This window comes from Vulpes lagopus, chromosome 23 (assembly GCF_018345385.1).
Source record: "Vulpes lagopus strain Blue_001 chromosome 23, ASM1834538v1, whole genome shotgun sequence".
NCBI classification, from domain to species: Eukaryota; Metazoa; Chordata; class Mammalia; order Carnivora; family Canidae; genus Vulpes; species Vulpes lagopus.
The window spans coordinates 50186265-50198706 of NC_054846.1; the positions used below are offsets into that span (position 1 = coordinate 50186265).

General features: G+C 45.5%; 1 protein-coding gene across 1 annotated transcript in view; it reads right to left on the reverse strand.

Annotated features, from left to right (window-relative positions):
- Positions 1-9112, reverse strand: part of ATPAF1 (ATP synthase mitochondrial F1 complex assembly factor 1) — a 29986-nt gene extending 20874 nt beyond the window's left edge. The window contains exons 1-4 of the mRNA XM_041738606.1: positions 8805-9112; positions 5678-5786; positions 1168-1218; positions 293-355 (exon numbers count right to left, since the gene is read on the reverse strand). Of these exons, the coding sequence (XP_041594540.1) occupies positions 293-355; positions 1168-1218; positions 5678-5786; positions 8805-9112 (531 nt within the window). The remainder of the gene's footprint in view (positions 1-292; positions 356-1167; positions 1219-5677; positions 5787-8804) is intronic.
- Positions 9113-12442: the final 3330 nt, after the last annotated feature.

The window sequence follows — 12442 nt, forward strand, 5'->3', positions numbered from 1 at the left end:
ACCATATAGTAAGGCAGGAACGCAATACTGATGGTTTTAAATAAGATCTGGGCAACAGGAATGAAACAGAAAGGGGTAATGTGAGTTGATTAGACATATAGGAGTAAAATCAAGAAGGACAAGCTTTCTTATGCCATCACATTTCATGTAACGTATCACTTTTGCTTTCTATGGCCACCTTTCATTTTGGCTAGAAAGAGGTGTCAAGAAGTGTACACTCCTTTCTACTTTCAGATCTGGCTCAAAGAGCACACGTTTTCACAAAGTGTGCCAACCCATTTTCATTCATTACCTGTCTTATTTCTTCTGCAGTTTTGTCTTTTACCATCTCAATGTTAAAGATTGAACTGAGAGTCTGAATGAGAAAATAAAAGGCAATTAATATCCACAATTAAAAAAATAAAACAGCTTAACTATCTGTAAGCCTTGTGGGAAGCAATAGGTCAGGACAGTGGAGCAGATCTTCAATAAGTACAGAATGTGTAGAAGAAAACCTGCGTGCTCAGAGAAGTAAACCCCTAAACTCAGGCAGGTTTTTACAGTGCTATTCCTGGGGCATATCTGTAAGTACTTTCCAAATGCTTTATCCTCACTAATGAGCACTGCAGCACTTTGTAGCTGGTAAGAGGAGAAAATCTGATTGTCACCTTTAATTGCTATTCTAGAAAGGGGTGGCTTCTTATTTGCAAATTAAATGAGTAAACATGCTTTGATCTTTTAAAACTACTTCCTATAGGAAGGAAGTATATCACTAGGATTTCCTTCATATTTCCTCTAGCACCCCCAGGACACATAATATGATAGAGGTTGTAACAAGGACATAAAAATTTTTAGAAATATTTCTCATCTCCGGGATCCCTGGGTGGCGCAGCGGTTTGGCGCCTGCCTTTGGCCCAGGGCGCGATCCTGGAGACCCGGGATCGAATCCCACATCAGGCTCCCGGTGCATGGAGCCTGCTTCTCCCTCCGCCTGTGTCTCTGCCTCTCTCTCTCTCTCTGTGACTATCATAAATAAAAAAAAAAAAAAAAAAAAGAAATATTTCTCATCTCCACAGCCGGAAAAAAAAAATCACAAAATCACTGAACCACAGTAAATATGTTCAAATCTGCAGTCTCTTGTTACAGATGTTCCGACTTCAGACTTAGATCTTTCATCTTTCAACCTACCTTGTCCTTAGTGAATCCTCTGCTCACAGGCTGTTTCCCCAAGGTGTCTGTCTGAAATATATGAGACAGGATATTTATTCATACCTTACTCATAAGAAAAAGACCACTACATGTGTGCAATATCTCATTTAGTAACTTGACACTTGAAAACTCACTTTTCTCCATCCTATACAGTAACTGTACACACACTGTTCTAGGAGTTATTGTTTGTGAGACTTTTCTATGACTCAGCTTTTGAGATACAGATAACAGAAGATTTCTTTGTTAGTAACTACCATATACTGGTATTGAGAGTCCATTCTATACCTGCCACTATGGATATGAAGTACTCCTTCCCAGAGTGAGGCCTGCTACATCCTTCCAGAATGAGGGTTTTCTGTGCTCTGCTCTCTGATCTGCTCAATGGTGTGCCACAAAGGAGGTGAGCAATGGAAAAATGAATTTTCGAAGGCGGCTTCTCACCTGTGACACACTTCTGATGGAAGGCATCCTCACCAGACTAGAGTCTTTTCAACTTACTCATAATATTCCCTCTATCTAATTAGTGATTATTTCTTCCTCTAGGCCACTATCTCTGATAAAGGCCACAGCCAGGAAATTCTATTATGAGGTTTCTGACAGTCGGGATGGGTTGTTCTAAGTCTTTCATTCAATTTCTCAGTTCAAGTCCAAGCCTTTCCAGAGAAGTACAATCTACAGCTGGGATTCTGAGACTGAAAAACTTGCCCATATAAAGTCCTGTCTTTCGTTATTCTGTGCCTTAAGGAATCGAAACTTTTCCTAAATGATGCCCACAGAATTGGCACCTATACATTAGACAAAAGTCTGGTGTAGAAAAATCTGTTGGATATACCCTCGTCTTTTTGGTCATATCCCTATGTAGTGGCAGCATCCTAATGCAGTCTGTCCTTCACACATAAACTTTGCAGAAAAAAGAAAATTGATTTCATTTTCATATCACTCACCTTCAGGTGCATTGTGAAAATAAAACAAATGAAACTCTCCATTTGCATAGCTGCCTTCACCTTTTAATCTCTAAGCCCGGTGTATTCTTTTCCCACAATGTCCCTCCAATCCATTCTTTATTCCCATTTGCGCTTATACAAATAACAAATTTAAGCTCCAAGTATAAGCTTATTGCATTTTATTTTGACCTAAGACACTACTTAAGAAGCAGCATTATTTTATGTATCAGAAAATTATTCCAATTAAATAATAAAACAAAATATCTTCATATCACATTAATTTTAAGACAACTCTGGAAATGTTAAAATACAAAAAAAAGAAATGAAATGTGGGCTTTAAAACCAATGAACTATAATAATTAAAATTATAGTTGAAAGTATGTGCCAAAAGTCTCAAGAGCACTTAATAAGACATTTAAATGAGTACTACTTCCCTCCAGATGCTTTGGAAATCTGTGTGAACCAACTTTTCTGTTACCACAAGAGTTGACTAGATAAGGACATCTGTATTTATGGGAGGGGAAGTGGTACCAGAACCTACAATCTTAAAAATGAATTCCACATAATGAAGAATTTTACCCCACCCTGCACAACTTTTCAGTGTCTGGCCAGATGTCCTTGTAATTGAAAAACCTTTTCAAGTTATCTGGGTTTACATTCTAACTCTGTTTTGCTTTCCCTTTCTTTTCTTCTTTTTTAAAATATGGCTTTAATAAACATTGAGTTTTTAATTTATATTTTTTATTATGTTTTTTAAAAGATTTTATTTATTTATTCATAAGAGACACAGAGAAGCAGAGACACAGACAGAGGGAGAAGCAGACTGCCTGTGGGGAGCCTGATGCAAAACTCGATCCCAGGACCCTGGGATCACAACCTGAGCCAAAGGCAGATGTCAACCACTGAGTCACTCAGGTGCCCCAAACACTGAGGTTTTTTTAGAAATGCAACTACTATATAACTTAAAAGAAGATTGCACATTGTGGAATCTCATGAGGAGCACTGACAACACTGCTCATGGTTTAGGAATTTTAATTTTTCTTATTTTTAATTTTTAAAAAATATTTTATTTATTTATTCATGAGACACAAAGAGAGGCAAAGACACAGGCAGAGGGAGAAACAGGCTCCCTGCAGGGAACCCACGACCCTGGGATCACGACCTGAGCCAAAGGCTCAAGGCTCAACCACTGAGCTACCCAAGCATCCTGTCCCAGTTTAGGCTTTTTTTTTTTTTTTTAATTTATGATAGTTACACAGAGAGAGAGAGAGAGAGGCAGAGACACAGGCAGAGGGAGAAGCAGGCTCCATGCACTGGGAGCCCGACGTGGGATTCGATCCTGGGTCTCCAGGATCGCGCCCTGGGTCAAAGGCAGGCGCCAAACCATTTTAAAAGTAATAACACAACACCCCTAAAACCAGTCAGCATTTGCTGTCTATGTATTTACGATAATTTCACATATAGGTGAGAGAGCCTCTGATGACTGCATTAGGTTTCACAGAATAGTTGTGCTCAAGAACTTTATAAAGTTCACTTATAAAAATTTCACTTATAGAGAAATTTCACTCATATCATCTACAAAATAAGTATTTTGTTAAAAAGTTCTTTCCTTGGGGCATCTGGGTAGCTCAGTTGGTTAAGCATCTAACTCTTGGTTTCAGCTCAGATCATGACCTCATGGGTCCTGAGATGGAGCTCCACATCAACCCTCCGCACTCAGCAGGGAATCTCCTTGAAGATTCTCTTCCTCTGGGGACGCCTGGGTGGCTCAGCAGTTGAGTGTCTGCCTTTGGCTCAGGGCATGATCAAGTCCCACCTCGGGCTTCCTACATAGAGCCTGCTTCTCCCTCTGCCTGTGTCTCTGCCTCTCTCTCTCTCTGTGTCATTCATGAATAAATAAAATTAAAAAAAAAGAAAAGATTCTCTTCCTCTGCCCCTTCCTCCATTCTCATGTGTACTCAAATACACGCACTCTCTTTCAGGGTCCTGGGATCCGATCCTGCATGGGGTTCCCTGCTCAGTGGGGAGTCTGCCTCTCCCTCTCCGTCTGGACCTGTCCCACCAGTGCTAGTGTTCTTTCTAGTAAATAAAGAAATCTTAAAAAAAAAAAAACCTAAAAGTTCTTTCCTTTATATTACAGCTAGGGCATTATATTGATTTTTTTCCCCTTGAAATTATGTGTACTAGTGGGTTACATTGTCTACTTTTCACTTGAGGGTACAAAATGGAGAATTAAATTTTTTTATAAGAAAGGCTCATGTGGTAGGGAGCCAATGACTCAGAGTAAAGAAAAGGCTTTGCAAATGGAGTCATTAGCAGCCTTCTATCTAGCTAGGTAAGAAACACGGTAAGTCATTATTTACCCAAGAGTTGCCATAATTTAAGTTACATCTTGATTTATGTTTGCATCTTGTCATTATGAAGTTGAATTGCTAAGTCTGTTTACAAAAGGGGGCAAAAGGCTTTCCCAGTCATACTGAAAGTTTGTAATACAGTAATACTTCCAAGAGCCACTGATTGTAACATTGGCACTATAAATGTTTATTATAGGAAATTACATTTATTAAAATATTTGTAGTAGAGACTTGTTTGTTCACATAAAGTTCTAAACTATGTTTGTCATAGGAGGTTGAATTTGCTCCCCAAATTAAGTGACTTGCTTTTGTTCTAATGAACTTAATCAGTTATTAAAAGATTGAGTGGATACTCTTTTTTTTTTTTTTAATTGAGTGGCTACTCTTAAATTTAGAATACTCAAGGCAAAAAAACTTACTGTCCAAATTAAATAGACATCCCTCTTTCTAAAACATAGTGCAGAATCCCAATTTTCCACTGTATGTTATTTCAGGCCCAAACTGCCCATACCTGGATTATTACATATACTTCCTGGTTTTAGCCTCTCCCACTCCAATTCGTTCTGTGTACCAGAACAAATGTGTACTAACCAATACTAAGTATTTTTCAAATTATAGATTGTGAAATCAATTTACTGGATTGTGGCCAAAGATTTTTAAGGGAAAAAAAAGTGCATTGCATGTAGTAAAAGCATTGTTTTATAAAAACTCTGCTTCAAAAAAAAAAAAAAAAACCTCTGCTTCAGCTACAGTCATATACAATTGTGTGTACTGAACTGCAGTGTAAAATACATTTCTTACTGTGTATCATGATCAAAAAGTTTGAAAAGCACTGTACAAAAAAAAGCACCATGCTTTTCCCCAGCTCTGATTCTTGTCTAAGGATAAGAGTAGCTATTAAGCACTTTTTTTCCCCTAATCCCTAGAACCCACTGCCATGTGTGCTTTGCCTTGACCTACTGCACCCCCCCGGAGCTTGGATTGCCTTTTTCATCCCTTTAGATCTCTACCATGATTACAGTACCTGGCCAGAAAGAGCAGGATACCATTTATGGATGGAGACTGAGCTGTGTAGAGAGAGGCTACGTTCAGTTCATCCAGCTGGCCCATCAGTGAGTCTACTCCCAGGATAGGGTTGAGGGATGGGGATGCAGTACACTGGCGAGCCAATAAACACAAAGAGGGTCTTACCTTCTGTTCTACACATCTGATGAAGTCACCTTGCTTGGAGTGTCCCACTGGCTGCTTCCGAAACTCAATGCGCTTTTCTAGTCGGGATTCAAAAGCAGCTGGGTCAGACCTGATTAAAGGTAAACCAAAAGTGAAACCACTTGGGACATTTTGAATTTGGAAATAACAAAGCATCATGTTCCACTTCCAGAGAGAGAAAGAAAGAGAGAGAGAAAGAGAGAGAGAGAGAGAGAGAGAGAGAGAGAAGACACAGGCATTCAATAGCAAAGGATTTGATCCTTTGATCTTCCAGATCAAGAAACGGGACAAGGAAATTCAGTTATTTACTATTAATCTTCAAGGGGCCTGTATAACATTCTTGTCTTGCAGGTTATTTCCTAGAGTGATGCAGAGCTTGGCCCCTCAGGTACTTATACTCTGGGTCCTTGGAATTCAAATCCTCAAGATGGGAAGGGGACTTTGAAGTTATCTTGCTTGCTCATCCTTCCTACTCAAGCAGGAATCCAATAGCATTCCTACTAGGTGTCAAGCTTTTACTTGAATACATCTAGCTCTTAGACATCTTCACCCCATTCAGAGGTTCAACATCTGTTAATCCAGATCCAGATGATTTAGAGGTTTTAAAAACAGTGAATTCTGGGGCAGCCCTGGTGGCGCAGCGGTTTGGCGCTGCCTGCAGCCTGGGGTGTGATCCTGGAGACCCTGGATCGAGTCCCACGTCGGGCTCCCTGCATGGAGCCTGCTTCTCCCTCTGCCTGTGTCTCTGCCTCTCTCTCTGTGTCTATGAATAAATAAATAAAATCTTAAAAAAAATAAAATAAACAGTGAATTCTGTAGGATAAGATTTAGCACCTGAGTTTCTCCCTAACTCTCTCTCCAAAGAATTTGCTCCGGCAGATGAATTATCAGAGCTTGTCCTTTATGTTAAAATGAAGCTGGTCTTCAAGCCTAATGTGTAGTTGGGCTGGGCTGCCATACTTAAGAATTCTTCAATGTGATATTTGGCCCTGTACACTTTGGGGAAGACATCAAACAGGGATTACAGCTCCATGAGACCTGTAGTGTCATAGGTCTGCAGGATCCAAGGACATCCTGATCACTTCTCTGGTAGACTGCTTCCTGATCAAGGCATCATATGGAGCCCCTCTTCCATAAAACTCAGTTCCAGAGGTGACATCAAGCACTACTCCCTTCATGCCATTACATGGGCAGATCTTCTTCCTCCCCTCCGTTACAGGCCACCAACTCAGTGCAAAGTCACTCCAGGGATCCTGTCCTATGGGGTGTGGCACCTGCTCCACTAGGGCTGTAAACGCTAGGACCAGGATTAGTGCTGCAAGCATCCACAGCCACACCTGGGCCTGCCATGGTGAGTGGACAGAGTGAAGAGTGGCCTAAGTCTGTGCATTCCTACCTTGGACATCTTTTATCATTAAAAATGTTCTGAGCCTAAATCTATCCAATCATATCTTCACACTCAGGACAAGAAAAAAATGTATAATCCCTTTCATCTGAGTACTTGAAAATTGCTCTTGTCGCCCCCTAAGTTTTTCTCTAGGTCAAATTTCCTTAGTTCTTTTGGCCTCTCTTCATATATGTGATTTGTGAATATTTCCTCACTATAAAGCTGCTCTCTGGACACCCTCCAGTTTGTCCATACTCTAGATACAGTAGGTCTACAGGTAGATCAAATACTCCCAATTCACTGGTGCAAAGTGTGACGCAAAAATCCAGATACTAGGCTTAAGGGGTCAACAGGGCACATAGCCTTATCCCACTGTTGATTCACACCAAACCTGTGGCTGGTGCTCCAAGAGCCCAGGTTTTAGTGAATATAGAGAGACTGACAGACTCTGCAGGATTAAGAACCTTGTATGGAAACTAAGGAAGATGGACATTATCTAGTCAGTGAGGGTGCTTTGGAAAGCTCACTCTTTAGAAGATAAGAGTATGTGTAAATATTGATGGGAATGATCTGGTGGAGGAGTAAAACCATTCCCTTCATTGGTTCATGAGTAAGAGTGAATGGGAAGTATTCAGAGTCTGAGTAGACAATTCTCCTAAGATGCCTGCCTGTGAAAGGGAAGAAAAGCCTGGAGGGGAATGTAGGTCAAGAAAAGGCTTTCAAGAAGGAAATCCTTGAGTGTATTTGAATACTGCTGGAAAGAGCGCAAAAAACGTTCATGCCTTTACTGACATTTTTCAGAAAGGGAAGAAATATCACCACGGCAGCAGTGAGATGGACTGGGGTGAAGTGGGGCAGGCTCGCTAGGGGACGACTGCAAGAGTCCAGAAGATGATGGAGGAGTAAATGAAGGCCATGGAAGTAGAGAGGAGACAAAACTCAAAGTTACAGGGCACAGTTCCCGGTTTTCTTCCTAAGACAGCTGCCTGCCTACCTGCCAGATTCTCGCCCGGGCCCCTCTAATCCCCTTTCACTCCTTCAGCTCTGTCCACCTCCACTCTTCAGACCCTCCCTGGGCCCCCTTACACCCGCCCACCTCGAGCCTCTGGATCTCCAAGTCCTTTTATCTGGAAGCTGAGGGGTAGTGTAAGGAACCCTGGATCCCAAATCAGATGAATCCCAAGCAGCCCTGTGGCCTCTGGCAGGTCTCGGACTCTGTTTCCTCCTCTTAAAGACAGGCTTCAAGGGCCGGTCCAACTGTGAGCCCAGTAGTCCGGGAGCCCTGCTCCCTCCCCCCAGCTTCCTTCCCTGCAGTCGGGGCTGCGGCCTGAGGCCTGGAAACGGAGCTCCCGGCCAGGCCTCAGGGACTCAGCATGCGACCCCGCCTAAGTCGCGCCCCGCTATGGAAGGCTTCACGCTCCCATTCTACAAGCAGGGCAGGTGTTCTGGAAACGGCGGTTCCATCCGGGCTGACGCAGGATCCCGCCGCGGCGCCTGGAGAACTTGGGCGCGGGGCAGGGCGCGGGGCAGGGCGGGAGCCTGGGCCCCGCAGGGCCGCCGAGGGCCGAGCCGCAGCGCGACGTCAGCCCGCCACGCCGCTCCTCCGCGCGGGCAGCTCCCCTCCGGGCGCCGGCACCGGGCCGCACGGGGTCCTCGAAGCGCCGCAGGCGTCGGACGCGGCCGCCCCTTCCCTTCCCTTCCCTTCCCGCCCGCCGCCCGCACCTGCGCAGCTGCTGGATCTTGTCCCGGTAGCGGTCGTAGAAGGGGTTGGCCTCGAGCTCCGCCCCGACCCCGCCGCCGTCGGCCCGGCCCGAGCCGCGGCGCACCGGGAACACGCGCAGCTGCGCGGCGGACACGAGCCCCAAGCCCAGGGCGCGGCTGCGCACGGCGCACAGGCCCCGGTACCGCCCGGCCACCTGCAGCACGGCCGGGCCCGTGCCAGCCGCCGCCACGGCCGCCATTGCCGCCGCCTCCTCCGCCTCCTCGTCCGCGGGCGCGGCGGCCTCAGCTTGCTCGCGCGCCTGCTCCATCGCGCTCCGGGTCCGCCGCGCCCGCGCTCCGGCCCCGAGGTTCCGCGCGCGCAGGGTTCCGGGGCCCCGGCCCCCCGCCCCCCGCCCGGATGCAGAGGCCGCCGCGCTCCGTCCGCCCCTGGAAGCCGTCTCCCGGCGCTCTGGGTGCCCTTCAGCATCTGGAACCCTGCGAGATGCCAGCCTTGTCTCCGGACATCCTCCTTGTCCCGGACAAGCCTTTATTTTGGCTGGTTTCTCTAGATTTATGTATTTGTCTGAGAGAGAGAGAGACAGAGCACAGGCGGGGCAAGGGAGGGGGAGAAGCAACTCCTCTCGCCGAGCTGGGAGCCCGACAGCACCCTGGGATCATCACCCGAGCCACCCCAGGCGCCCCTCTTTTGGCTGCTTTTGATTCTTGTAATGCTCTTTCCTTCACCTCTGTTGACCCAATACCACCATCTTCTTCATCCCCTTGAACCAAGTAGGATTTCCCGGTGTCAGACACAGAGACCCCAACATCTGTGTCTCACCTGCTGCCAGCCCTGGGGCAAGCCCACTGCAGTGGCATCGACCAGTTTGCCTTCGTGGAAGTCCTTGTCTGGGTCTTACTGGTAGAAACCCCGCCGGAATGGTGGACTCCCTGGGGGCAGGGCCAGGGCCAGGGCCTCCAGCCTTTCTCAGGCCACCCTGCACTCATAGGCCCTGGCCTGTGCTGGAAGTAGTGTGGTGGACTCTGAGACTAGGAAGTCCTTCCAGTGTGCTCACCTATACCTGCCTCAGGATCCTTGCACTGGTTGATGATCCCTCTGCTCAGATCTGCATCAGCCATTTATGGTTCAGTTCATAAGTCAGCACCTCAAAGGTATTTTTCTTGATGGACACTGTCCCTTTATATTCTTTATCCCATTACGTTATTTTATCTTCTTCATAGCAGTTATGACCATCGGAAATGCTTAGGTATTTATTTTCTTGTTTACTAATTCATGGATCTTACATTCTAGTGGGATGAGGGACAAAAAATAAAGTTGACCCTTGAGCAACATGGGTTTGAATTGCACAGATCCACATACACGTGGACTTTTAACAACACTGTAAATGTGTTTTGTCTTATGATTTCTTTTTTTAAAATTTTTATTTATTTTTTGTCTTATGATTTAACATTTTTCTTTTATCTAGCTTATTTTATTTGTAAGAATATAGTATATAAGAGATGCCTGGGTGCCTCAATCAGTTCAGCATCAGACTCTTGATCTTGGCTCAGCTCATGATTTCGAGGTCCTGGGATCGAGCCCTTTGACGGGCTCCATGCTCAGCTCAGAAATCTGTCTGTGTCTCTCTGCTCCTCCCCACTGCTTGTGTACACGTGCTTTCTCTCTCTCTCAAAATTAAAAATAAACCTTAAAAAAGAATACAATATATAATACATATACATAATATGTGTTAATCAACAGCTTGTGTTATTGGTAAAGTTTCTGGTCAACAGTAGGCTATTAGTAGATAAGTTTGAGGGAGTCAGAAGTTGCACATGGATTTTTCAATTGTGCAGAGGTCATAGTCCCTAATCCCCATGTTGTTCAAGGGTCAGTTGTAATGTTAGATAATGATACATGTTATGCCAAAAAACGAAGCAGGCTGAGAGAGATGGAGATAAGAGGACACTTGAGCAGAATGCTGACGGAAATGAGGGAATCATCTGTCTGGATATCTGGGAGAAGAGCCTTTCGGATTGAGGGAACAGCAAATGCCTTGATGCAGGAGCATGCTTGCCCTATTTGTGGAATAGCTAGGAGGTTCTTTTTTCTTTTTTAAGATTTTATTTATTCAATCACGAGAGATGAGAGAGAGAGAGAGAGAGAGAGAGAGAGAGAGAGAGAGAGAGAGAGGCACAGACACCAGCAGGGGGAGAAGCAGGCTCTATGCAGGGAGCCCGATGTGGGACTCGATCCCGGGACTCCAGGTCCAGGATCACGCCCTGTGGCGAAGGCAGACACACAACCCTGAGCCACCCAGGCATCCCTAGCAAAGAGGTTCTTATGTGAAGAGGTATGGGGAGGGGTAGTTAGATCACTTCGGGCTCTGTAGACCTTGCTTAAGGATTTTGGTTTTTATTCTGAGTAAGGGGAAAAGGCACTGTAGGTTTTGAGCAGAGAAATAACATGTTATTTTTTTTTTTAACCTACTTGTTAAAAGGATCATTCTGGCTTCTGGCAAAATACAGTGTTGGGGGAGCAAGGATGGAAGCTCTCCCAAGGTGACCAGTTTGTCCTAGTTTACTCAAGACTTTCCTGGTTTTAGTGTAGAAAATCATATGTCCTGGAAAACCTCCTCAGTCCCAGGCAACCGGGTCTCCCTGTAGGGTGACCAGTACTCCAAGCAGGGGAGGGTGGTGCATAGAATGCAGTAGTAGTGGCGGGAAAGTAGTCACATTCCAGATGTGTGTTGAAGGCAACGCCTAATGATTGTGCTAACAGAGTGAACGTGGCTGTGAGCAAATGAAAGGAGCTGAGGGTGACATCCAGGCTTTTGGCCTGAACAACTGGAAGGGCAGAGTTGCCATTTACAGAGAGGAGGAAGGCTGGGGTAGATTTTGGAGGATGGATGATTGGGAGTCTGGCTTTGGGCATGTTCATTTGAGATAACTTGATAAACTTAATCCCCTTAAAGGTAGGCATGTCAACCTGACTGTGAGGTGAATGAGTCCAAAGTCCTGAGGAGCAGTTTGGGCTGGAGATAGAAGGCATGAGCTGTTAGTGCCTGTGTAACACTTAAAGCCATGAGTCTGGATGAGACCACTGACGGAATGAAAGTGGAGGGAGGGCTGAGGCCTGGAGCACGCTGGGATTTAGAAAGCAGGGAAAAGAGAAATCAGCAATGAGACTGAAAAGCAGGAGCCAATGAGATAGGAGAGCCAAGCAAGCAGAACCTGGAGGAAAATCCACACTGAATAGTGCCCCACATCACACGCCGGGGGTGGGGGGCTGCAGAGAAGAAGTAATAAAATGGTGCCAGTAGCTGAGCTGGCCCAGGGGTGCAACCCAGGGCTTCACTAGGGAAGGGTTTTCTAACTGGACCACCTCAGGATGTGCCGCGAGTCTCCCACTCAGGGGAGTCTTGTGGTGCCAGCTGCTGAGGAGGGGAGATCTACCCCCCCAACTCTCAAAGTCCCTTCAAACTGGAGATGATGGGATTTGGGGAGGCCAATAGAAACAACTGTCCCAGAGTAAGAGGACTGAGCTGGGCTTGGAAGACAAGCAGGTGTTCACCCAGGGGGTAGCGGGGAGGGCACTTCTAAGTAGAGGAGCAGTATGAGCAAAACGCCAGAGATGTGAATAGGCCAGGTATGTTCAAGAG